This window comes from Gavia stellata, chromosome 13, assembly GCF_030936135.1.
Source record: "Gavia stellata isolate bGavSte3 chromosome 13, bGavSte3.hap2, whole genome shotgun sequence".
Classification (NCBI taxonomy): domain Eukaryota; kingdom Metazoa; phylum Chordata; class Aves; order Gaviiformes; family Gaviidae; genus Gavia; species Gavia stellata.
Window position 1 is genome coordinate 7651080 of NC_082606.1, and position 25685 is coordinate 7676764.

At 41.4% G+C, this 25685-nt stretch overlaps 1 protein-coding gene across 7 annotated transcripts in view; it reads right to left on the minus strand.

Moving 5' to 3' along the window:
* The window catches only part of TJP1 (tight junction protein 1), a 194780-nt gene that overhangs the window by 54153 nt on the left and 114942 nt on the right, over window positions 1-25685 (minus strand). For 2 of the 7 annotated variants that reach the window (XM_059824103.1, XM_059824102.1), the window contains exon 1: window positions 21093-21129. The exons of 4 other annotated variants lie outside the window; for them this stretch is intronic. In XM_059824103.1, the coding sequence (XP_059680086.1) occupies window positions 21093-21125 (33 nt within the window). In that variant the 5' untranslated portion in view covers window positions 21126-21129. Of the gene's footprint in view, window positions 1-21092; window positions 21178-25685 lie in introns of those variants that run through there. One more of the 7 variants, XM_059824104.1, reaches the window with a different exon arrangement.

Below are 25685 nucleotides of genomic sequence, written 5' to 3' on the forward strand. Positions count from 1 at the left end.
CCACAACAAAGCAATACATTTTATGGTTAATTTACCAAATTCTTCTGAAATTAAGATTTGAAATGCAGGTACTCCAAACAAACACATACTGCCTTTTGCCTTATAGAAGCAGTTGTAGCTGTAGAATTCTGCAGGGGTTTTTTCCTGGTATTTTCCCCCCTGAATTTCAGTATGAAGAAATACGTCACTTTGTGTAGTAAGACAGGTTTGTTTTTTTTTTTTAAATAGGTACAAAATTTCTTCCTCTGAATCTCAACCAAGCACTCTTAGTAAGAAATTTTGGGCTAAGTGTCCTGAACAACCACACACACAGATGGCATGTCTCCCCCCCAATTTGGGTAACTGTCAGATAAGAAGATTCAATTTTAGCAGTCACATGGCTGCTAAAGCATCTGCAGAACACATTACAACTCTAAGCTCCCATTAACTTTACACATTCAAAGGAAGTTAGAAGCCAAGGATAGAGATATGCAGGAGTTTAAAGAGGAGGAGATAGCAAAAAATGTTAAATATTACAGCTCTTTGAAAAAGAGTAACTTCTTTATAAAGTTGTTAGTGACTTTGGAGTAAGGAGTCAATAGTAACAAATAGTTTGGTTGAAAAAAGTGTGTGAAAGGGAACACAACAGGGTTCGAGTTGTTTGTTTTGTTTGGTTTTTTGGGTTTAAGTGCAGTGCTTGTAAGTTGAGAGAGGAAGGAAAAAAGTACACGTCGTCAATGGGAGAAAAGGAGTAAGAATTAGAGCAGCATTGCAATGCTCTGCTAGTCAGAGGTGGACATGAGATTTGGATGCGAGGACAAGGTAACAAACACAACAGTAGTGATTAATGTTATGTGTCCAAAAGGGTAATTCAGCTATCAGCAAGGAAAACATTCTTGAACTTTCTTATCAGGCAGGTATGGGAAGTGGAAAACACGTCATTCTTCCTCAGCAAAAAGGACTATCCCCATCCTATTAACAATGTCTGGTTTTGTATTACTTCATCACAAAATGAAGTACTCATTTACCTAGTTTTCCAAAACACATACCTTGAAGAGGCATCTGTTTAAACAGCCACAGTCTAGTACCTTTGAAACTACTTAACATTTGTCTCCCTATTTATATGCACAACATGAGTCTCTCTTCCTCCTGAAAACCTTTCTTTCTGAAGCTAACACATTAAGTGATGAAGAAAAAAAATTAGCATGCTACAGTTGTCCTTACATCCAGTTACAAAAGTGAGTAATACAGCACCAACACAACTCAAAACCAGGTAATGTTGTAAGTTGAAGACGTAGAATGAGAAAAAAAATTAAGAAATATTAGTCAATACTACCAGTATTTCAATTCTGAACAATATAGTGCAGGAGAAGGAGACAAGAGTCCTTTCCTTTTTTAACAAGCCATTACATTGCATTCAGTAGCCCTCAGACCTACAGATGAACTCCCACATCCCAAAGGAGCATATTCCTACAGTAACTGCTTCGTTTTTAGTCCTTTCCACCCTTGTTTAGTGTCTATGTAATATAAATTGATTTAAATTATTCACTACTAATAAGAAAAATCGAAGTGATTGTGACAGTTCAGCTTCAAAAGAGTGGTGCAAAGGGGTGAATGGGGTCTAAGAAAAAGGATGGGTTATTTCAGTAATTGTGTGAACCAGCTGAGCACATGTCCAACAGAGACAAGGCGTAGCAGCCAGAGGACTTTAAGCAAACTCTCCTGTCAGGAGTGTAATCGTTAAAACAGCACCTCAGGCTGCTGCCTGACAATAAAAAGGGTTAAGGAGCAGCAAAAGCCTAAGCTTAAGGCTCTTCTCATCCTCAGGGCAGAGCATCTCCTTTATTTACAAAGCTACTCTGAACTGAATCAAGGAATCAGTCTGGCATTGGTGATGACTTTCTTGAGGTGGAAAAGGCACAGGCAGGAAGAGAAGCTAACAAAATAAGAACAGAAGTCTATTCTGGTGGGTTATTTATTGACTATGAATGTAGAAACATCACCCATATAACAACATACATGCAATTACTTTCGTAACCCTAGCTGCTTTAGTGGATAACAAAAAATTGCTTATTCACAGCCAGTTATAGAGCGGGATTATTTTTTTTTTTTAAGCTTAATCCTGGCTATACTATTAGGTATTTTAAAGATATGGATGTTTCTTTTCAGAAGGCAAAAGAAGATTCATTGTTACCAAAGTAAGACTTACATTTTATGGAACACACACGCATATTTTTCTACCTTCCAATTTATTATCCTTTCGCTTTTTGTAAGGGGTCTGCTTCCTTCTCTTCAGGAGCCATAGACACTAACAAACACAAGAGAAAATAACAGCAGCTCCAGAAAAATCAGCAAGAAAGTAAGAACCAGCAAGACATTTCCGCACTTTTCTTTCCCTTCCCTTAAAAGGACACGCAGCAGCAACAGGGATGCCCCTGCCACCCAAAACAAGCCAGAAACATCTTTTTACTCCCATCATAACTCCTCATCTTAAAAAGCAGCAACAAAACCAACTCCATTGGGGAGCCAAGACTGGACAAGAGGCAGTAAAAGCAGGCCTGAGATACCGCCCAGCACCAACAGCTGCCCTGATTACAAACCTCCTCTGACTTCCTACTGGCAGCAATTCCACCATTACCTTTCACTACCTTTTCCAATTTGCAGACCTCTTAAGAAAAGTTGGATTCAAATCACCATATATTAAACTTAAGCTAAGAAAAGCAAGCCTCTTTTAAAACAGCATATTCTGCGTTTTTTGGGTTTGGATTTTCTCTTTTGCAGACTGCATCCCTACCCCCACTCCAACTAACTATGAATTCCCACAAATCCCAGGCTGAAGAATTAATTACCCTAGCGATTTCTCACTCACTGACTCAGGAGACAACACCCAGTCTCCTTCTCTTCCCTTCTGAAGCCAGGGTAGAGAGACATTGGCTAGTCGCTAGAACAAAATGACAGAGTAATTACTGGACAAGAGGCTTTACACAGGCTTCAAATTAAACTCTGTAGGTATTCAGATTTACATAACCATCATGCCTTTTCCCATCCCACCCTACAGACATACAGCTAGGATATTTCTTTCCTGTTTGCGCATCAAAGTGGAGGAAGGGACAAGGGAATTAACTAACATGTTCAAGAGCTTTAATTGTCAACCAGATCAGAACTTCCTAGGAGCATGTTGCCTTTATGCATACCAAGCAATACAGCGCACTTCATTGGTTTTGAAGAGCCATTTTGTAGACTTTCAATTATTCTGACCATTGTAGGTAAACTAACACTGAATTTTATGCATAATACACTTAGCATGCAAATTTGGAAAGCTTTGTAAGTAAAGAATTGCCAAAAATTATCATCTTTCAGCTCAAATAGCTTCAAGGCCTTTCTTTTGCAGTTCAAACTTCACCTTCTACTTCCCCAATTGAGCATTTAAGGTGATAAAAAAGCCAAAGTATAACTAAAAGCACAGTTCCAAAGGAAAAAAGCCACACCCAGAAAGCCCATGGTTAACCTTAAAAATGGTCACAAAGCTACTTTTATTTAAATCCAGCAATTAAAAAAACCTCATTTAAGTGGAACAAACTGCCTCACCAGCAGCTTTAACCACATGACTCTAAATTCTCTTCCCACAATGTCAAGTATATCAAGGATACAGGATTATATTCTTGACCAAAACTGCATCATGTCCATTCATCACCACTCTGGAATGCACATTCCCAAATAGGCAAGAAAACTATGTGGGCAGAAATGATCAGGGTTATTTTTTAAAATATACATTGTGCTTCTACCAGAACTGCATCTTCTAACTACCTGGAATCATATTTAAAATACTTAGAGACTTCACAAACCCAAAGCCCTTAAGCAAGGGCAAGCTTCTCCCTTCTTGAAAATTGTTCCAATTGTACTTTAAGTTAAAAACTAAAAGAGTCAAAACCTCACACTCCAGTTTGCAAACTGAAAATTCACTCAAGTTTACACAACCTTTACCTTTACCTCACCCCTTTATTAGTCCAGCACTCCTTGCGCTACAGAGAGCAGCTCCATTGAACTTCTACATTCTAAATGTAATATATTCTAAGAAAATAACAAAAGGTTACAGACCGGGTAAACTACTGGTGTAGAAGTTTAAGTCTTCCCCCATCTGTTACCTTGCCTTTTTAAGCTTCACATTCTAAAGCAAGTTAAGGCTTTAATTGACAAAAGAGAACAAATTCACTCAAAGAGTGACAAAGTTCAAAAAGAAGCAAGGAAGATAGATAACAGAAATCCCACTTAGCTGCATTTTCCCCTCTGCATATATTTGTTCACATTGCCATATATTAGCTCCAATCTGTTCCACAGAAAACAACTAATCAACAGCAGAAGTGCTCTTGCCCTACTTGAGCCAGCCCCTTGACTCCTGAAGGGGAAGGTACACATCAAAACATCATTTAATTTCATGGCTAAACTTAAGTTCTTTCAAGAGCAGAACTTCACTGAATTTTTGGGTTTTGTACCACACTCTTGTCTTTGGATGTTCCTCATCACCAGCAGCCCAAACATCAAGTGTGTTATTGGTTATCTGCAAGTCAAGGACCCAGAAGGTCATTTTTGTGACAACACGTGGTCTTTTTTGGGCCTTGGATAAATCAGCAATGTAGTTTTAGGATTGCTGCATGACTTTGCTTTAAAGAACTTTGTTACAAGGCAATTATAGAAAAAGTGTACTTAAAAGCTCTTTTCCCATTCCACCTCTGTTTTACCTTAGAACTACCCAGCAAACTAAGGATGTATTTTAGCTGCCCAACCCTGACAAATACATCATAAATTGAACATATTAAGGTTCCATAAGCACATACCAACGATCAGTTTGCACGTACATTATCATCATACAGATGCCATTTTTCCTTGACAGTGCACTGTCAACTTAGGAGTCAGTGCTCTGAAGCCACATTCACTCTCAAAAGATCAAAAGACAACACATGCACGTCTCAATAGTGCAGATTGATGCATATACTTAATATACTTAATTAGAGACCAATGGCACTGCAACACTTCACGCAAGTGCCAAGTTTCTGCAGGGTTTACCTTCCTCCTCCAAACTGGAGGGAAGGCTGTTGCAAAGCATTAGGTACAGGATAGCTTAATATAATTATTTCAAAAAACCTACAGTCCCACATACCTACATAGTATACATCATTGCATCAGTATAATTAAATGCAAACATTAGTATTACTTTGAAATACTTTTCAAAAGCAGTATTTTAGATTTACTTACATTTTCTTTATTTTTAGGCTAAAAATACAACCACATTGTCAAGATTAGTTTTTTCTGCTGCTACTAGAGCTGGGTACAAACTTTTTCCAAGATGAAATCTGAGCTTCTCATGTAAGCAAGTGATAAGCATCACAACACACACAATTGTAGTATCTGAAGTTTGCACTTGGAAGTCAGCCTAAACAAGTCTGATACAGCTGACTGAATTACAAAGCATTTTTGCTTTTTAGTGGTCTCGCTTTGCATTTCTTCCATAACACATTTAAGGGGCTGCCCCCCCCAAAAAAAAATTAGTCTACTCCAGCACATTAAAAGAACATTTAGCATAAGCCATTTATATCAGTCCAAGAAAAATCATCCAACAAGACCAGAAGTAATGCTCATAATTAAATGAGCTTCAGTTACCTTCGTAGAGTTGTTTTCAAAATTGAGAAGAGGAAGAAGGTTTGCACACCCTGCAAGCACTCACCAGAAAAAAACCCCAAATTACTGAGTTATTAAAGTAAGCTACACATAAAACCCAGTAAATAGAGGCAGCAGTTTCATACCCATCAAGAATGTTCGACAAGGAAAATCTAGACATATCGGCAGCGTAAGTAACACTGAAAGCTTTCTGTTGGCAGGTTGAATAGCAAGACAATGTCATGGCATTTTTAGGAGAATTGTCACTACAGTTAAACTACTGGCAGTCTCCCTATCTGCACAGGCCTTCATACTCAGCTTATGTACCCAATACAGAAACACATCACTGAAATTATTTTCCATAGCAGTCAGTTTGATACCTTTTCTAAACATGCAAACAAAAAGAATTAATCATGTTCAAGCACATTGTTCTGATTTTGCCCAGATAAGACACATGAAGTGAAGAATCCTAAACTAATCACTACATAAAACATGTCCATAAAGTAGTAGTGGATGTCATAGCTCCAACTCAACTTTGAAATAAGAATCAACTATGCAATAAGCAACACAAGCAGAGACACTACATGCTTAGGGGAGACAGGCTTGTGAGAAGCTGCTCTTTCTCCCTAGGTAATCATCATTTCGTAAAGAATAATCCTTGATTGCTAGCTATGGTGAAGATGATGACAAGCACACAGTATTTCAGAAGAGGAACTCTGACAACAAAGACTAAAAATAGAAGTCTATATATAACTACTCAGACATGCTATCTGTCAAACCCACCTCTTAGCAAGTATTTCCCATCTGTGTTTAATGGGCAGATGTCTTTTTCATTTACTCAGCACATTTTTTGAAATGAAAAAGCATGAATGACATTCTAGCTGTCTATCCAACCAGCTGGAGAAGAAACTGGATAAGCTCTTGGTTAACAGCTGAAATGCCTGTATAATTTTGGCCAATGACCTGTTTATCCTAGGTTACAGCTACAGTTCATTCAACCGTTGCCCCAAAAAAACTATCAAGTTACATATCAACAAGAACCAGATGCTGGGGGCAGAAAGAAGCAACTTAATCACCCACGAACCTCCTTGTTTTAAGGAACATCTTTCCTAAATGAGTAAGAAACCTCAACAGTTCAGCTTCAGTATACCAGACAAATCTCTCTGATGAGTCAGTCCAATGGAAAATACTATCAGAAGGCCATGGTGAAACCATGTAATCCAGAGTATTCTTTGGAAAAAAAAAATCCTGAAAATTTAATAGGTGAGGATAAAAAACTGAGTGAAAAAGTTGGACAGAAATAAGAGGTGAGAAATGGAACAGTGCTTCCAGCAAAGACAGTTGTAGTACAGTCTTTTTTCAGTAAAACCAGAATTGAACCACAAAAGAGAACTTACTGTAAAAGAGTGCTTAAAGCTTGACTTATTTAATATTCATACCTTCATAGTCATGCAAGTTCTAATAATTTATATAAGAAAATTAAGTACTCTTACAATACCTTAAGTTATAACTTCTTCTATCAACGTATTGATTTAGTTGCATCTTTGCCACTAATTTTTGTAGATTCACCTTCAGAAGTCATTCCTTCTGAAATTTAATCCTCTAAAAGATACTGTAATGTTATCAACAGGTGTAGTAATGCATCTTTTTTGTCTCACTGTGCCATTTAAGTTGATCTAGATTAACAAATGCTGAACCAAGCCACAGAAAATTTTTCCTCTATGGAAGTTAAGGTGCAACTACAAAAAGATAATTTCAATAGATATAAAGAACAAACTTTCTTGCCCTACCAATCACTACAAAGAGTGCAGCCTTCTTTACCCAGAAGAGTCGGAAAATACTCGTTATGGAATTACACTGTTCAGTTAGTTTCCTGCTGTAAATTCATTACTCATTCTGTTCTCTTCACTGTATTGCTGTAGCAGGAAAAATGTATTGCATTCTTTTACAACTTCAAATTTGTATTTTAGTGCACTGTCACTGTATACTATTTAGCCAAGAAGCAAAAGCAATTTTAAATACACCAGCTGCTTATCCCTGAATATGCACCACTGCTTCAACATATTTTAGGCACAGGTGGTGCATATTTTGCAGTTACTGGAAATGCAGTAAACACAGGTGAAAACCTGTAGTCACACTCCCCCCAAACAAGGGGACAATGATGCCATGCTGCACAACAGAAGCTCAGTCTTAGAGAGATATAAAAATTAATGCATGATACACATACAGCGCATCAATCAAATGTTACTACTTTGTTTTCCACCTCTCAACAGAATAGAAGAGAGATGCTTAGTTTTTGAGCCAAACACATTGAACTCAAACAGGCTTAGAATCTGAGGTACAAGTGACCAATAGATTACATTAAATATAAATACATTCCCCACAGTCAAAGGTTAAATTGTGAATTGGTTAACTTTGCCCTTCATAGGTAACGGGCTATTATGCTTCTTATCTTACAGGCTTATTTGGATTAGACATCCACTTCCCACAAACATCCAGCACCTTATTTTCAGTGAGAATATGGATTCTCTGTAAGTGTCTTGAGAAAGCAAGAAACAGTTTATCCTCCTAACATTCTACTCAGGCTACTGGAATTAACGATTTTATACTTTTGGTCTTATATTTCCTCTTCCTATGACCCTTGCAAATCAGGCACTACCTGATCTAACAACTATTAATAAAATTAAAGAGATTATACAAAAAAATCAAGTCAGTTTAATTTTTATTCATGTTTTAGTCCTGCTCCTAACACTGAAGAAGGCATTGGCATTATAGTTACCGTGTATGATGCCCATTAAGCATCACATACTCCAAAGAACCATTTACTTATCAGCTTCTTCCTATTCTTTGTACCAATTCAAGAACAGACATTAGATCTCAAACTTCTATATGATATATGCTACATTTCAGGAAACTACTTTCCACTGTATTGGTCATCATCAATAAAGGACCATTGTTTTTTAATCCCTTCCCTCCCCTGCTTTGCCCAGTCACACACTCTCTCCGCCCAATCCACCCACTCTTTAAAGCCACCACATCAGCTTTCCAAGGCTGCTTGTTTGCAGCAGCTCTGAATGAACCACACAAACCAAATCTCTCGCACACACGACTATTTTTGAAGTGAAAATTAACACAAATACAATTTAAATGGAGACAAGTCAACAATTGGGCCCAGATAAGAACTGTGTGTGTAGTCAGCAGGGAAGAAGTGTTGTTACAGAAAATGGGGGCTAAAAGCATGGAATGAGAGCCAGCTTTGTTCACAGACAGTAGCCTAAGTGCCTATCAGTCAGCAAAAGCATTTTTAAAACAGCTGCATCAAAGCTTTCTGCAAGTTAGTCAGCATGTGACAGGCTAGCACATTACAACAGTGCCACAGCAATCTCTGCATAATAGGAGTGCTCAGAGTGACCTGAAAGGTCAGTGTTTTCAAGCATTCCAGTAATCTGTAAATTGCCTTGGCTTATCGCTTGGAAGCAACATAATTACATTGCTTGAAGGGCTAGGGCACTGAAGACAGATTTTAGGTATTATGTTTTGGTCAGCTACATAGTAACCTCTACACTGTAATTATATCCAGGAAATACGGACTAATATACAAATAAAAAATAACAGAACATTAAAACATGGGAAAGTCTGCTTTTCTGATAGAGGGAAAACTACTTACTAAGTTTCGTAACACTTACTATAGTATTTTATGATGTATAAATAGCTGTGAAGGGTTTTTTTATTTCTCTAACAAGTATTCCAAAATGTTTAAAGTTATTTTCTATAAAACCAGTTTTTAAGTGCAGAAACACTGAAACTATTGAGAAAATTAAAAGGTCCTGTTCTGGAATTTAAAAGGTAGAGCAAGTAAATCTAGTTTCATACTAAGCGTCCAGTTCCATCTGAAAAATAGTACTTTCTAAAAGAGAAATTACTGCCAACTATAAACATCTCAAGCAATTTACTCCTAGCAAAACAAGGCCAGTCACGGACTTTATTCAATGATTTCTATTCTAGAAATAGAAAAGAAAAATTGGACCCCTCAGTCCACCTACCTCATTAAGATTAAAAACTTAGCATTTAGTTGCCAGCAGCCTAATCAGGATTGTAGTAAGATTCAAACTGTATCAACTCACTATTTGATTCATGTGCTTCTCTCTTGTCATACAACACAGCATATAGCACACCAATGTGATCACAAGGCTCACGGAACAGGTATCTGTATTTACAGCTCACCACACAGCTTACTTCACCCGGTCCTGTGTAGCCCTTTTGCTACCACTGTCTGCTTACTCTACCACTAACAAATCTATTTCTACTACTTCACTCTAGGTGACTTCAACCATTCTTTATTCCCACAGAAAGGAGTAAAAACAAGGACAAATACAAAGAACATTGCAAAAATTCTCAAATTTAATTCGTAGAGAAGAAGGGGAAAAGCCCATCCAACACTTCTGACTGTTTTTGTTTAAAGTATTTTTAATATCAGTAACTACTTAAGGCATGTTTGATTTATTATTTTTTAAGGCAGATAGTCAATGTAATCAGAAGTTCAGGCTAGCAAAATGCAGAAATATCACATTCAAGTTTACAAGGTATCTCCTGCCTGTTGGCATTTTAAACTTAAGATGCTAGCACAATTTGAAGTATAGGACATAAATCTCACATTGTTGTCAACCAAACTAAGTTTACAGCCAAAAAGATAATCCTATCAATAATCCAACTGACTTAAAAGGTATCCTCAGAATGCTGGAAGAAGAAAGAAAAAAAAAGCAACACCACCAGTCATTTTGAAGGAGCAATGATCTCAGCAACTCTCAACCACTGGCTTCTTACTACTGTTTACACATCTTCCCAAGATAAAGAGGCATTTACCGATTGCAGATAACACAAGTAAGAAAACCTTTTTAGTCAGCATTGGTTTAATTCAAATTAATCACCTCTCAAAGGCAAAGAGAGTTCTTCAAAACTTAAAATCCAAACATACACTTAATGCATGTACTCAACTTCCAACCCCAAAATTCCTCTTAACAGGCAGCTCTGAAGTCAGACAAAAATTACAAAATTTCATTTGGAACAAGGCATGTATTGATTACATAGATTTCCCATCTGAAATATGAGATTAACTGGAAAAAACCCACCTGATAAAAAACAAAATGGGTTCCTGGGAATAGTGCACCAGCAGGGAAACTGGGACTAGTGCATTATTGGAGAGAACTTTCTTGCAACACTGACTCCCCTCTCCCAAAGGGAACTGCAATTCGTATTGGTTAGAGAGCCATTTTCTAACTTCTCTTTTGGGGTGGGGAGGAACCAACATTAATTTTCAATCCTATTTGCAGCTCCCCTCAGCATGCAACAGCCCCCACCCCAGCTCCTCCCCAGTATCAAGAGGGCAGAAACCCAGGACATTTGAGGAAGCTGACAAATAAAAATCATACCCTTAACATAAAAAATACTGCCAGTATTCACAGTGAGTTTTGGGGGTGGGAGGGGTTACACCTTTAGACCACAGCAGTGGTGTTCCCTCTCAGCTGGAAGAGAAAGGCATGTTGTAAAAGCAAGTAATTCTGAACTACACCCTTCCTTAAATAGACTGTTTTAGCTTGAGAAGAGGAGGACTTCCCTTAAGCCAGAACATGTAATTTATAAGAAGAGTTTGCCATTTCACAGGAATTGTTACTAACTTTTGAATTAATTCAAACTATCACTCTTTACACAACTGGGACCATTCAGGTCAGCACCTCCTCCCCCTGAAAATAGCACAGTGTTCTCAGAAAGGTGAGCTCTTCGTTTTACTCCACCTGTAATTCAGGTCCTATCTACATGAACAGCTAAGCCAGCAAGATCCAAGACTTTCAGATGATGCTTGCTTTGTTTGCTATCTACACAAGACTTACCAGAGGTATAGACATGCATTTAAGAGGATGTAGCTTGCCAAACTATCCTCATACTCAAGATCCTGCCCTTTCCAAATTATCTGGGAATATGTTCAGATAAATACTATAATTGAAGAGGAACACCCAAATTAGTGTGTGTGATTATCTTCATTACTTCCACATGTAATACAAGAAAGGATAAGCAGTAGATGCATTTTAGCATGTTTTGTTTACGGCTTCTGGTAATTTCCCATCTGAAGTTTGCATTGTTACAGGTTTTGAAATATTTCCAGCTTGCTACGGAAAGTCTTATCATCTAGAATTTATGTGTGGAATCCTAGTGCCCTTCAAACTATTCTTTATTTGCTTTAGCATTTAAAAGAGCTTTTATGATTCTTTTCTTCTCCCCACTGCCTTCAGCTCTCTCTTGCAGAAATGAGCAATAAGCAAATGAGCTCACATGACAGCTCAAGTAATAATACTCCCACAACTTGAGCAAAACATCTACATTTTCATTATGGCTCTATCAGAGGTTAGGTCTGATACTATATTCTTCATTTTTTTAAATAGTAATCTTTAAATACAACTATGCAGTTAGTCTTGATGAGACAATTCTGTGAGTAAGGCTTAGTCATACAACACAAGGTTTCACAATAATTATTTGGAGAGCCCAGACACCTCAGCTTTTGTGCTAAGGTTTTTGTTTCTTTGCTGGGAAGGGCAGAGACAAGAAAGAAAAGGAAGAATAGGTAGCTGACTCAGGATTAAAAACTGTCTGCTTGCCTTTGGCTCCCTCTTTCATTCTCTTCTCCCTCAAATATCAACAAGTATTTTCCTCCTTAACTGTTTTCTTTCTGTAGTTCCTTTCCTCCCATCATAGTTCTCACTTTTGGCTTAGCCAACAGAAGCTTGCACAAAAATCCAGGAAAGGTAGGCAAATACAATTAAAACATAACCAAAGACAGACCTTTGGCCTCCCCCCAGTGAAAGTTCATTTGAGAAACCAGATGCCAACCTTTCATTCAGAAGATGATGGAATTCAAACAACTCAAGGTATTGCACAGACCTGGCTATTCCAGGTTCCCCCTCTTAAGAATTAAGTGACCATCTCTCTTGTAGTTGCCTGGAACATGTCGGCTATTAATTAATTTCTGAATACTCCTTGCTTGTAAAGACCAACTTCATCTGATGCCATCACTCTTGGCACCTCCATGAAGGAGGACACACTGATGCAGATGTTTTCAGTTTTGGAGATGCCTAAAAAATAGTAAGTGGCAAAGACAATATTCTGCCAAGACACATAAGATCAGAAGAAGTAGGGGGGGAGGGCCAGGGGGACAGACACAGCAACAACTTTGCAGTGATACAGTGCCTCTGCCATTCACTTTGGAAGGTAACAGTGCATCAGTTTATACTATCTTTACATAAGATCTGCTGCTGATTGCAACATAAACAAAAACTTAAAATTCTGATAAAGCTAATGGTATATGGTCAAGAAGCTTCCTAACCGCCCCCAAGATCATGACATTTCATGGCCCACTTACCACCTTACAGATAAGTGATAACTTACTTTTCAGTCTAACTGGTGCTACTGCACGGAAGAAACGTATAATACGGGGGTCAGCAGCTGCAAGATGAATATAATAGACTAAGTATTCAAAGTTGCATACTGACAGGGTATTCAAACAATTTTACTGATAGATCCCCTAATTTGAAACTCAGCCGTTTCCTGGGCAGCTCTAGGGGGCATTTACCATTTAACTACCAACAATAAACAAACTACAATAAACTACATGAGCAAGATCGGAAAAAAAATAAGCTGGCATACTACAGAGTGCTTCTACAGCACTGTATCCAATTCAGATGAAAGATGTTCTTGGTTCAAGCCATTAATGTGCTTCTTATAAACCTGTAGACCTTTCCCGTATTCCCTAGCTAAAGGCTCCCTGTTTTAGGAGCATTAATCCAGTCTACCTTATCCATAGGGGGCAAAACCCAAACAAAATGCAAGCCCATTAGTTCTCTCATAAGAGATTATGCTCCAGAAATTTCCATTTCTACATAGCTGGTTTATTAACAGAGGGGTTTATCCCATATGCGATGGCCAATCACCCTCCACAACTTAATTTCAATTTTGAAGGAAACACAAGTTCTTTTGTCAGAAGGCCATGCCTTCAAGCTTGGCTTCAAGATCTTAATACCCACTGGAAATACTACTTCAGGGCGTCCAGATTTACAGGAAAAGCCTGTACCTTTTCTACCTAACACTATGCTGGAAAACTACTTCATGTGGGGGCATTCGGGGCAAAGGAGTATTTTTCCAAATAACATGTAGGAACAATGCTGGGTCGAGTGATACAAAGTTTTTAAACAAGCATCCTGTGCTGAGAGGGTTAACATGATCTGGCCTTCTCCCAGACTTAATTCTGGGGAAGCCAGCCATCCAAAATGAACATGAATTACAGATTTATTATGAGTCTTGGAATTTGTTCAGATAAACAATACTTGGCATACTTAGCCCCAGGTACTATGCTGATCCCGTATTAGTTACAACTGACTAATTATTTGATACCACATTCTCAAGTAGCACCTTTTAAAGTTACTTCTGGAGTTTTACAGTTACAGTAATTCCAATTGTTACTTTCTATTAGAAACAACGAACCTTTAGATGGCATAGTTTAAGCCTATTGTATTTTCAATGAAGTGGAAAGCAACTGTGTAAATATTCCACCTTTGGTGGGGGTTTTTTTGTTTGTTTAGGGGTTTTTTTTGGTTTTGGGTTGTTGTGGTTTTGGTTTTTTTTTTTTTTTTTTACTTTTTCAGACTTTTAAATTTATTTTTTTTTAATATCATTTTATAGCAATGTGTGCCAGGTCAGTCCTTCTGCAAACTCACGTCACCACTTTTCACAATTTAAGTAATACAAAAACTGACATCGTGGTTCAAATTTCACTATCTGTCCTGTTTCATTATGTTACTGCTTCCAGTTATAATTTAAGATTATTACTTCCTTTTAACTAACTCTACTTGAAAAACTGAGCAGTGTCTCTTCAGCCACAAGTTACTTCTTGACAATTTTTGTATTATCCAACCTCATAATGAATAAAAACGAAGCAATTAATGCTGTAGCAACAGTGACACTGTAGTAGCAGCTGTGGTCAAAAGAAAGATAACAAGGTTTGTAAGGAAAGGGCAATGGATGTTCTTTCAGCCACATCAACTCTTCCTGAAGAGCTGTGTCCAAAAGCTTGACCATATGGTCTAAAGCATATTAACAAGTCTAAAAGACACTATCTCTATGCACCTTGTTTATGATGTATCCAGATAGGACATAGAATAAGAAACAGTCACCAGACTAGAGTGTAAGTAGTGGAAACAGGGCCATTTAATATTTACAAGAAAAATTCAAAGCTGGACACATAAATGGGGGCCAACTGTTCAATGACTGCTGACCTACTGGGGCAGAGGGAAAGACAGTTACTGGACCCCATTCAAACTGGGCAAGGAACAGCCCATACAATCCCAAAGGATCACACGTGGAAAACTAATCACCGCCTGGACTACCCTTCAGCACAGTACTTACTGGGAAAAGGCTTGGAACTACAAATCAAAGAAACTGCCTACTTTTGCTCAATTTCTTTTTCTAGCACATCAGTACTTTGCATATGTGGGGGTGGGGTGGGAAGATGAAAAGACTATCAGAGCAGTATGAAGTTCTGTTATTGCTTCCTCTGCTGTGGAAAACTAACAAAACACCTTACAGTGAGTTATGGAGGCCAAAAAGGGTCATAGCATGCTTGCCCACTTCTCATAAGAACATGAACTTCTCCAACGCAACACTCCCTACTGTATCATCTTACTGAATTTAGGCTGCCCTCCCCCACCACAAAAGGGTAGAACATCTGTTTATAATGGATTAGGAAAAAAGAATCCTATTAGAGATTACTAAATACCCTTGAGAAAATAAATACTATTTTAACACAAAGCCGATATTTAAGTTTTTAGCACCTACAATATATTTGATGTTTCCAAGTATCTAAATAAACCCTTATGTGCAAAGGCAAGAAACAACTCTGAAGAGCTACTGAAGATCCTACAGAGTTAGGAATAGCAAGCGTGAGCAAAGTGCTCAGTCCTGCACACACTGGGGCAGTTCTCCAACCCTGCAGTAGCCCATCTACATAGCTCAAACAGCCCACAGGGCTTGGGGCTTAAGGAATTATCTAAGGATATACCACAGCAGGAAAAACCCATGGATAACCAAGCAGACACCATTGTCCCTGGACAAGTCACCACACCTGTGGCCTCAGTAGCACTTGTTACTCTGCAGGATCTAAAGGACCCCCACTGGACCTTACGGCATTCAGATGAACATGTTCCTCCATTTTCCCAGATCCATCAGTGAAGCACATCACAGCCCCTTGAAACAAGGGCACCCCTACCATTTATGAGTGTAGAGCGCATATTGGAAAAATCTGTCCCTGTAATAGCATAACTATAAGACAATGTTTTCATTTCAGGACTTTTCGGACTCAGCATAAATACACTGCACAGAATCATGGAATTCATTTGAAGACTTCCCTACGGCTGTTTGCTTAATCAGTACATTCAGTGAAGAAGTCATTAGCAATGTATTTGCCTGATAAAACACTGAGCATAGTTTGATACTAATTTTTGTTGCGTTTATACCATGATAACTAGGAAAAATGCAGGGGATACAAATGACCAATGTCTTTCTTAACCAGAGGGTAGTTTGCTGTACATATTACATAACTTCAGACATCCTATGGACTTAACAAGAAGCGTTTGCTTCAAATACTAACCCTTAACTCAAATAGACACTTAGAATTTGACACAGCATTAATAAACCGAACATTGAGGCTATTAATTCTGACACAGACACACATGTGGCTTCCGTCTCCCCACACTGTGACTGTAATCTGATTTCCCCCCAACCGCCCGATATACACAAGACATCACCTTTCCTCTAGTTACAGAGGGTAAGAGAACAAAACAGAAGAGAGGGTCCTATTTCATACTGCAAGCTTATTGGCACAGACCATAACAAAACAGGTGAGCAGTTGGGTCCTTGGTCAGAACTTCACTGACATTGATACAAAGTTTTTGGGTGACTGCTTTGACCCGAGATAGACAATAGTTTTGCATAGCATTTCAAGTAATAAACCCGAAGTATTTAGCACAATTCACAGCTTGAATAGGTCACTAGTTACAGTTCCTTTTTCAACTCAGTATCTTATGCTGAGGACTTGTTATCAAGTATTTTCACGAGTCCTCATACCAGAAAGTTTTGACCACTACGGCACATTGTAGCATCAACATGGACATAGACTCAAGCTTAATGACCACTCTTTACTTCAAGCACCAATTCAAAATACCGTGTTTTGAGCCTTTTTCTGCATAGACAGAAGCCCAATATTATTCTCATAGTATGTAAGTAGTAGTACAGTGTGCGCCTTAAAATACCTATGACATACAATAACCCATTTCTAGATGTTTTCCTTGAAACAAAGATTAGCTAGCTGGTCACTGATAAGGTCTTACCGATTTTCCATTCTATAAGGTGGAACCAGCTCCCAGGCACAGTCAGATTTCAAGCTCTGTTTACATTGCAGTAATCTTTGTGCATGTTGAACCAGAAGCAAACTCCAGAACATACTTCATAATGACCTACAGAATGTGGAGCTCATGGCTCTTCTCACATTACAACAAAATTCACACTGAAAAATGCACCTAAACTATTATTTGGTAGCTGAGGTTGCCTATAGTTATAACTGTAACAGTCAAAGAATCTAAGAAAATCCAAACCCAAAATATAAGTTATCTAGGTAATTTCTTCTTTGAAAACAGAACATCAAAATAAGTATTTCCTAAGGTCCAAATACAACTTCCAGGAACACTATCAAAATTAATGCAGTCATTTTACAGGATATTTTTCCCCCCAAGTAGAAGGTAGGTTCTGATGTTAAACCAAATCCACAGCTTATTTCCATACTTGGTGTTACTTCCCCATATGCATTTGCCTGAGAACTCATCTAACATTATAGTGTTCATATAAACTTAAATGGGAAAAATAAAATACTGTTCCAAACTTAGCTATCTCATAGATCACAGCACATTAAAAAACACTTTAAAAGCTTGTGCATGTATTCTCCACAAGAAACAAATACAGTGGTGTCTCCAAGTAGGATTTGGGGTAGAATGCTAACCCACATTTATGAAAGCTATAGGTCATTCCCTCTAGCAGAGGAAACCAAAGAGTCCTTGCAATCAGCAAGTCTTGAACTGTCAACGTGATCAAGTTCTCAACTTCTGAAGTGGTAGATAATAGATATGTGCCTGGAGCTCGAAAGACAGTTAGAACAACCAAAATCCAATTCATTGCAGGACTGAGGTGAAAGACTGGGAAATACCCTTTACGCATGTATTTAAAACTAGAAGGAAGTCTCAAGAACTCAGGTTCAGCATTCAAAATGGCTCAAGGATTCAAGAAATTCCATCCCCACATTTACTACTTAAGCTTTTTTTTTTTTTTTAACCAATGTGGACTATATTTGAACCCTCAGCTTAAAGGTGGAAAGCTTTACATCTCATTACTAATACCCTGACACAGTCATTCCCACAGCATCCATTAGTATTGTTCAAAAAGACAGCAGAAGAGATTAGGCCCCTTACATTTTGCCATCACAGCCACCGCTACATTAGACTGTAAGCAAGATTTCATTTCTCTCACCGTCTTCCATTGTATACTGCCAACAGCTACAGCAAGTATTTAAAACCTTAATAAAAACACATTCTTTTACAGCATAGCAGGGAAAAAGTTAAGGAACCAGAACTGAAGGGCAGTGGAGGGTAGTATAAAGACTGTTGATCATAAGGCATAACACAATCAATCACACCAGCCAAGATGTCCACATGTACAAATAAGAATTATTCAGCTAATAAAAATTTTTTTTTAGTTCTCTTCAGGTCGAGTGTGCCAAGATAAATGTGGACATGGACACAAGGCCCACAAGGCTAAAAAGTATGTTAAGCAACTATTAAGAGAAAACCATTCACAGAGGTTTTCTTAATGCATTGCAACCCCAAAAAATGAGAAACCAGATACCATGTCCAGAGAGGTAACTGAAACTTGAACACAGAAGTCCTCCAATATTCTAGTATTTCTAAAATATTTATAATCCACCCATCTACAACTATTAAAACTACATGAACAGTATCCCAGGAACTAACGGCTGAAGTAGAAGTAACATTACCCATCTACTGAAAGCATTTGTTTTGACAAGGAAATTCATATGAACTGTATGCATAAGATTCTAGTCTCTAAAGAAATTTCTGCGATCAAGATCAAAAAGGTAAGAAATAACTTTGATAAAATGCTATTACAGACTGTAAGAATTTAGCAAAAATGTTACAGGACTTAAAAAAATAATTTTTTTCCTGAGAAAGAGATATGCTACTTCAAATACATGATTCTTATAAAACCTTAAAGTATACCAGTGGAGCATTAAACCCAAGAGAGACCGTATTTTGCAACATTCTTAAATAAACATACCTTTCAGTATAATTAGTTTGGCTGATACATGCTCGAAGGGCCAATTTGATATGACCATGATCTGGAAGATGTTTCAAATAACTGCTATGGTAAGATACAACTTCCAATTTTATACCAGTCTGTACACCAGCCTACACTCAAAATGGGTGATACCCCTCTATTTTTAAAAAAATGAATTATTTTTTAAGACAGTGCATGCACATGTGGAAGGCAGTATTTTTCTACAGCTTCAAAAAACAGTTGTATTTTAAGAAACTATTTTCAACTGGAAGCAGAAACCTTGAACCCCGATTTTATACAAGAGAAAACCTGCAACATTTAAGCTGATGCAATTTCTCACAATTCCTCATGTGCAGAATTCTAACACAACACCATTCTTTTTAGGAGCAAAACCAACATTTATCTTCAAATCTTTTTTGTCGTTAATATAAATGCATTTGAACAGGAGGGAAAAAAAAAGTATGCTTTATCTGTCTCAGTAGCTAGGTGATACCACCAGTCTGAAATATTACACAAAATAAATTACTTCTCCAGTCATATACATTTATTGTTGAAACATGTGCACATGTATGCTCAAATGTAATAAAAGATCTCTGAAAGCATACTTAGAAAGGGGGATGCAACTCAGTAGGTCAACACTGGCATTTACGTTTTTTTAATTGCATTCTGGAAGCTTAAGTTGCCTTGAATACACCTTGAAACTAAAACGAAGACTTCCGAGTTGTTAAAATCACCACAGCTAACAGTATCTTACAACTAGTAAGTTTACCAGTAACTTAGTATTTCAAGTAGTCTGAAGTTTTCCAGTAGTAACGCAATAAGGTGTGCATTTTGCTTCGGCCTGCAGAATATCACTTCTGATTAAGTGCATACCAGTAAGTGACATCAGACCGAAACCACATAGTTTCACTGGAGAGCAAACACCACTAAGCCGAGCTCCAGCAACACCAGCTAACACACAATGGGAACTCGTCACGCTCTAGCCGGGGCAGCTACTCAGGAGTCACAGCTAAAAATTAGTTCGAAATTCAAATTCAAACTAGTTTCAAAGCAAACCTTTAATTTTACACGAAGGAAAAAGTAACCTGTTGAGCGTTCCTAACTCCACCTCTTTCCCTCGGGGACGTTCAGCATTACTCACCGCCGCGGCAGTGCTAGGGGAGGTCAGAGTACACACCCCGCAACGTGCACCTGCACCATAAACACCTACGGATCAGGTGGCGGACCGGCACAAGTTTCTGAAGGCTTGCTGCCGCCCCGCATCTGTTTACCCTATGTCAGCAATAATCATCCCCGACTGATTCAGCGGCTACAGAAGAATCCTGCAGTACAGGACTCTCCCGGTTAAACCTTCCCTAATAGCTACCCGACTCTTCAGCCTGGAACAAAAGGGCACGGCCTGCCCCAGCGCGCACGGAGCGCGCGCCCGAACGCCTCTGCCCGCAGCCGGCGAGAGCGCGCTCCGGCCGCCACCGGGGGCTTCTCGCGGGGGGCCGGGCCGCCCCTGCCCGGGCAGTCCCCGCGGGGCGCGGCACGTGGGAGCGCGCCCGGGGTCGGCGCGGACCCGTTCCGCCGCCGGGGCCCGGCGCCCGCGGCGCTCCTCGCCCGCCAGCCAGGCGCCGCCGCACGTCCAACAGGTAGGCGGGCGGGCGAGGAGCGCCGCGGGAGGCGGCCGGCGGGGCAGCGGCCCCGGAGCCCGGGGAGGGGGGCGGGCTACGGGCCACCTGCGCGCTCGCTCGGCGCGGCCGGCACGCGGGAGACTCGCCGAGCGCCCAGGGAAGGCGGCTGGGCGGCCCCGGCCCGCCTCGCCCACCCCCTCAGGCCGAGCGGCCCCCCGGCTGCCCGCGCCCCCGGGACGGGCGAGGGAGGCGGCGGCCGCCGGGGCAGGGGCTCGGCGGGGCACAGGCTTCCCGGCACGGCCAGCGGCTGCAAGGCGGCGGCGCCGCCAAAACCGCGCCGGGGGGACGGCGGGGATTAGAGCGCGGAGGGAGCGCCGCCGCCCCGGGGCTGAGCCTTACCTTCGTGGAAGCCGCCGCGGCCCTGGCAGACATTTTGTTTCCTTCTCTCCCCCGGAGTAGGGCGAGTGTGTGCGCGCCTGCAACTACTCAGGCCGGGGGAGAGAAACTCCCCGCTGCCACCCGCGCCTCACGCAGCTGCCCGAATAAACATCCCAGGGCGCGGGGGGGAGGAGGAAGAGGAGGGCGGAGGGGAAGGGGCGGGGACGGGGGAGGAGGAAGGAAGGAAGGGGAAGGGGAGCGGGAGCGGAGGCTCAAGTTTGATAAAAGTCCGGTCTCTCGCCCGCGGCCAGCGGCGCCTGGCACCCCACCGCCGGGGCCCGCCGAGCCCGCCCGGGGTGCCGCCGCCGGGGCGCGGAGGGCGGGAGCGGCCCCGCTGCCCTCTGCCCGCCCGTCCCCTCAGCGGCCGCGCCGCGCGCCTCCCCCTCGCCCAGCCGCCGCCGCGTGCCTTTCCCCCCGCGCAGCCACTGACATGTCTGACTGCCGGCACGGCCCATCCCGCACGCGGGGGGGGCGCCCCGCCCCCCCCCACGCCCCCGCCCCGCCGCCGGTCCCGGGCCCCCCGGACGGCGGCGGAGCGACGGTGGCGGAGCGGCCGAGACTGGCCCCGCCGCCCCCGCCAGCCGCCGCGCGGCGCGGGGGCGCCCGCCGGCCTCGTCCGCCGCCGGGCTCCCCCGCGCGATGGTCGGAGCGGCGGGCCCCGGCGGCGGCGGCCGAGCGGCTGCCGGCCCACCGCAGCCTATGGGAGCGCGCGGGGCGGTTTGAAACGCAGGGAGCGGAGCGGGCCGGGCCCGCAACAGCCCGGCGCAGCCGCCCGCACCGAGCGCCGCCGCGCGGAGAGGCACGTACTGACGCTGGGCGGCGGCTGGTGCGGGGAAGGCGTGGACGCCCGCGCCGTTGCTCCTGTACAAGCGCCAGGGCGGCTCCGCGCGGGCGGCCGCGCAGGGCTGACGCTGCGCTCCACTTGCGCTCGGTCCTGCGAGGCTGCGCGCGAGTAGATTCTCGCCGCCGTGCAGCTGACTGCGGAACCGGGATGTCCATCAGCGAGGGCTCAAACCTGCGTTTGTGTTTGTCTATTGTTTGAAGGGGCGGGACATTAGTTTTCAAGTTCCTAATTGTACATCTTGTTCTTGAGATAAAAGCAATAAAGACAAAAAGAAAACAACTTGGGAGATTCGATTCGGTTTAGGGTGGTGACTACACAGCCTTAGCGTTTCCTATAGCACCGTGAACTGCTGCCTGGGGCTTTAAAAAATAAACTTTTTCGAGCATTTTAGGCGGAGGGGGTTTAGCGTCTTTTACAGTCAGTATTTATTTAAGCACTAAGAGAAACACCGCAAGCATTTTTTTTCCATGCAGAAAAAGGCTTTTTAAAGATGTTTTCTTACTTTGGGAGGTGGGTGCCTAACCCATGCAGGATGAGGCTCCATCTGAAAATGGAGCTGGAGTCGTGACTCCAGCACGCTCTCGCTTTACTGCAACGGGACGGCTCATGCCGCAGAAAGGTGAGCGCATGCTCCCAAGTTTTGTAGGACCAATTCATAAGCTAATCAAACCACTTCCAAAAGTATCACCCGCTAAAGTGCTTCAAACCTCAGTGAAAAGATGGTACGCTCTGTGTATTAGCCACATCACTGTGGTCCGTAGTTTCTTTGGTTGTTTAATTTACTCTTTAAAGTTCCATGACTAATCAGATACATCAGCTTCCAGTGAAAGGAGAGTAGGTGAGAAAAAATCCCAGACCAAAATTGGAGTATTTTGCACTCGCTCTGCAAACATTTCACGAGGCACGGATGACAGTAGAAGGCATGGTATCAGGGCCACAACTTTCTTGCAGTTGTACTTTTCATGTGCTACCAGATGCTTTCATGCTCCACACAATCTTCATAAGTACTTAAAAAGAGGCAATAATTCAATGATCCAAATCACTGCTGTACAAAGAAACGCCCTACCCAAAGCTACTGTATGAGTTTTACGTTTGTTCTCCTTTGAAAATAAACAAATTCATATTCCAGGAAATAGCTGAAGCAAATTCCCAAGGCAGCAGCCCGAAATCAGGGGGGAAGGGCCAACTCCTCCACCATGGTGCGGAGAACACGGCACTGCAGGGCAGAGTAAGCCCACTGGGACCTCCTCCCTCGGAGCAAACGGTGCCAGCCCTCGCCCTAGTACACGCTAGTGCAGCCTCAAAGCTCCAGCAACCTCTAGCTTTTGTCAGCACCATCGCCGACTTTCTGGCACCTGACTGCTCCCGGAGTACCTGAATGCCGTGGCTTCACTCCGCTTTCCCCGCTGAGGCCCAGCGGCTGTGCTGAGCTCAGGAGGGGCTCGTCCCTGTGGGAGTTCTCCTACGTTGCAGCACGGCCTTCTGCCAAAGCTCCTCTGCTGGCCCCTGCCATGAAAACACTACTGCAGATCTTTTATTTGTTAATTGCTAGACGTATCTAAGCCTCAGATTTATTTTTAAAAATCTATCTACACATGCAGAAGGTGGAATGTGATGTTTTTGTATGCCCGCATGCCTCGTTGCCAGAGTCTATGAGTATTCACCAGAGGAGGCAGGAAGGAAAAGGCTGAGAGCACAACAGGAAGGAGGGGGATGATTTCCAGGTGTGTGGAGACACAGGGAAAGAAACTCAGGGGAGGGTGACCTGATGAAGAGTAGGGTAAAATAATGCCTCCCCTTCATCTGACCCCCCTTGAATAAGAATAGTTCTGGGGAGGGTGGGCAATGCCTGCAGGTTGGGGAGGAGGATAGTCTGGGAACAAAGATTGAAGACCATAAAACAAGATGAGGCATATGGCAGGGGAATGAGAGAGGACCACAGGCAGGCAAACCCAGAGAGGTGGAGATGGATCCGTAAAATAAGGGAGAAGGACCATGGCAAAGAAAAGCAGTTATTCGGGTTTGGGAGAAAGATGGGGAACAAATCAAAAGGTGAAAGAAAAATATTAAGCAAAGAAAGTTCCAGCAAAGATGGAGGTTCCATTTTTGCATCGTCTTACACTGGATGAGAAAATGCCATCAATCCATACACTGAATTTGACAAGGAAGGAGACTATTTAGCAAGGAAGGACTTCTGTCTAGGGGTTTGAAACACCTGGCAGTGGACATAAAATGATCACAGATGATCTCTCGTCAGTCTGGGAGAGGACATATGTAACTCCTTTGGCCCACAGAGACGAATGGGATGCCTTTCTTTCTTTCTTTCCTTCTATTCTTTCATTCTCTTTTTCCTTTTTTCCTGTTTTTTTCTTTGTTCCTTCCTTTCCCTCCCTCCCTCCCTCCCCACCTCCCTTCTCCTTCCTTCCAACAGTTGTTTAAAACTCCATCTCTACTCTTGATGTGAGTTAGAGGACCTAGAAATGCCATCTTATTCTATTAGCATGGGTAAAATGCATATATTTGTTGGTAGATACAAAATATTTTAACAAATGTTTTTGCTTGTTTTTAAACAAAGCAATAGCAGGACCATGCTCCTGCCCTTTCAAATTATTCCTTCAGGAGAACCTTTTCATCTCTTCATTAATAAATTGCTCACAAGCAAAGCTACCATCAACAGTACTGACAATGCCGAAACCAAATGTTGGTCAAATGTTGGTTGAATCAACCTAAAATATTAAGTGAAAGAAACCTTGAATGATACTCCTATTTTTTTTTTAATTCTTAATAAAGTATTACAAAATTAATCTCTGAAATGAGCAAGTTATATTTTTTTAAGACTGTTGGGATTCCAGTGTATTCACGTATTCCCTTTAAAAAGGCTTTAAGGAAACAGCAAATGTCTATGTATAGAGATACACATATCGATATATAGTGAGAGATATATACATGTCAGAGTTTATGCATTTATGTGCCCTATATATATAGTACATTCAGTCAGATACAGAGATATATCAAGCTGAAGGATCAGAATTTTAAATCATATTCCTGATATTGCCCTTTTAAGCCCTGAAAACAGGATAGCATCCTCATCTTTAGAGAGAAAATTGTATTAAAAGTCAAGAGCTGAAGACAAGCAAATGCTTTACTCATCCTTTAAATAACTGCTGCTGGGAGATGTCTAAAAAAAGTACAACTATATTTTCTTGGTAGGAAACCTAAAAATAAAACTACTATTTAATCAGTATAGTTCAAACCGTAACCCTAAATTGATTCAAAGGACACAGAAGGACAATCAGATGTGTGAATCCTTCTTTCTAACTGAAGGCATCTCTGTCTGTTACACTGCAAGAACAGGAAGTCTATTCTCTACTTTGTGTTGACTTAACTTTTTAAGAAATGTTTTGACCACTTAAAGGTGGGGAAGAAGGAAACTGCAGGACCGCAGCCACTACAGAGACAACTTCCTGTGGGTTTTGTGGTGTGTGTGGCTCAGAAAGAGAACAGTTCATACAAGACCTTTCAGAGGTATCAGATGGTTTTGCTGCCCTGTGAGGCAGCCTTGGGATACTTAGCTATAAATATGCTTATATATTATCAATGATGTCAAGCGGTTTAGTTGATACTGTACGTTCTGTATTTGCAATTGCCTCCAAATTTCAGCGTTTCAGGAAAGAAGAAAAAAGGGGAAGAGAAAATCAGAATTCACCACA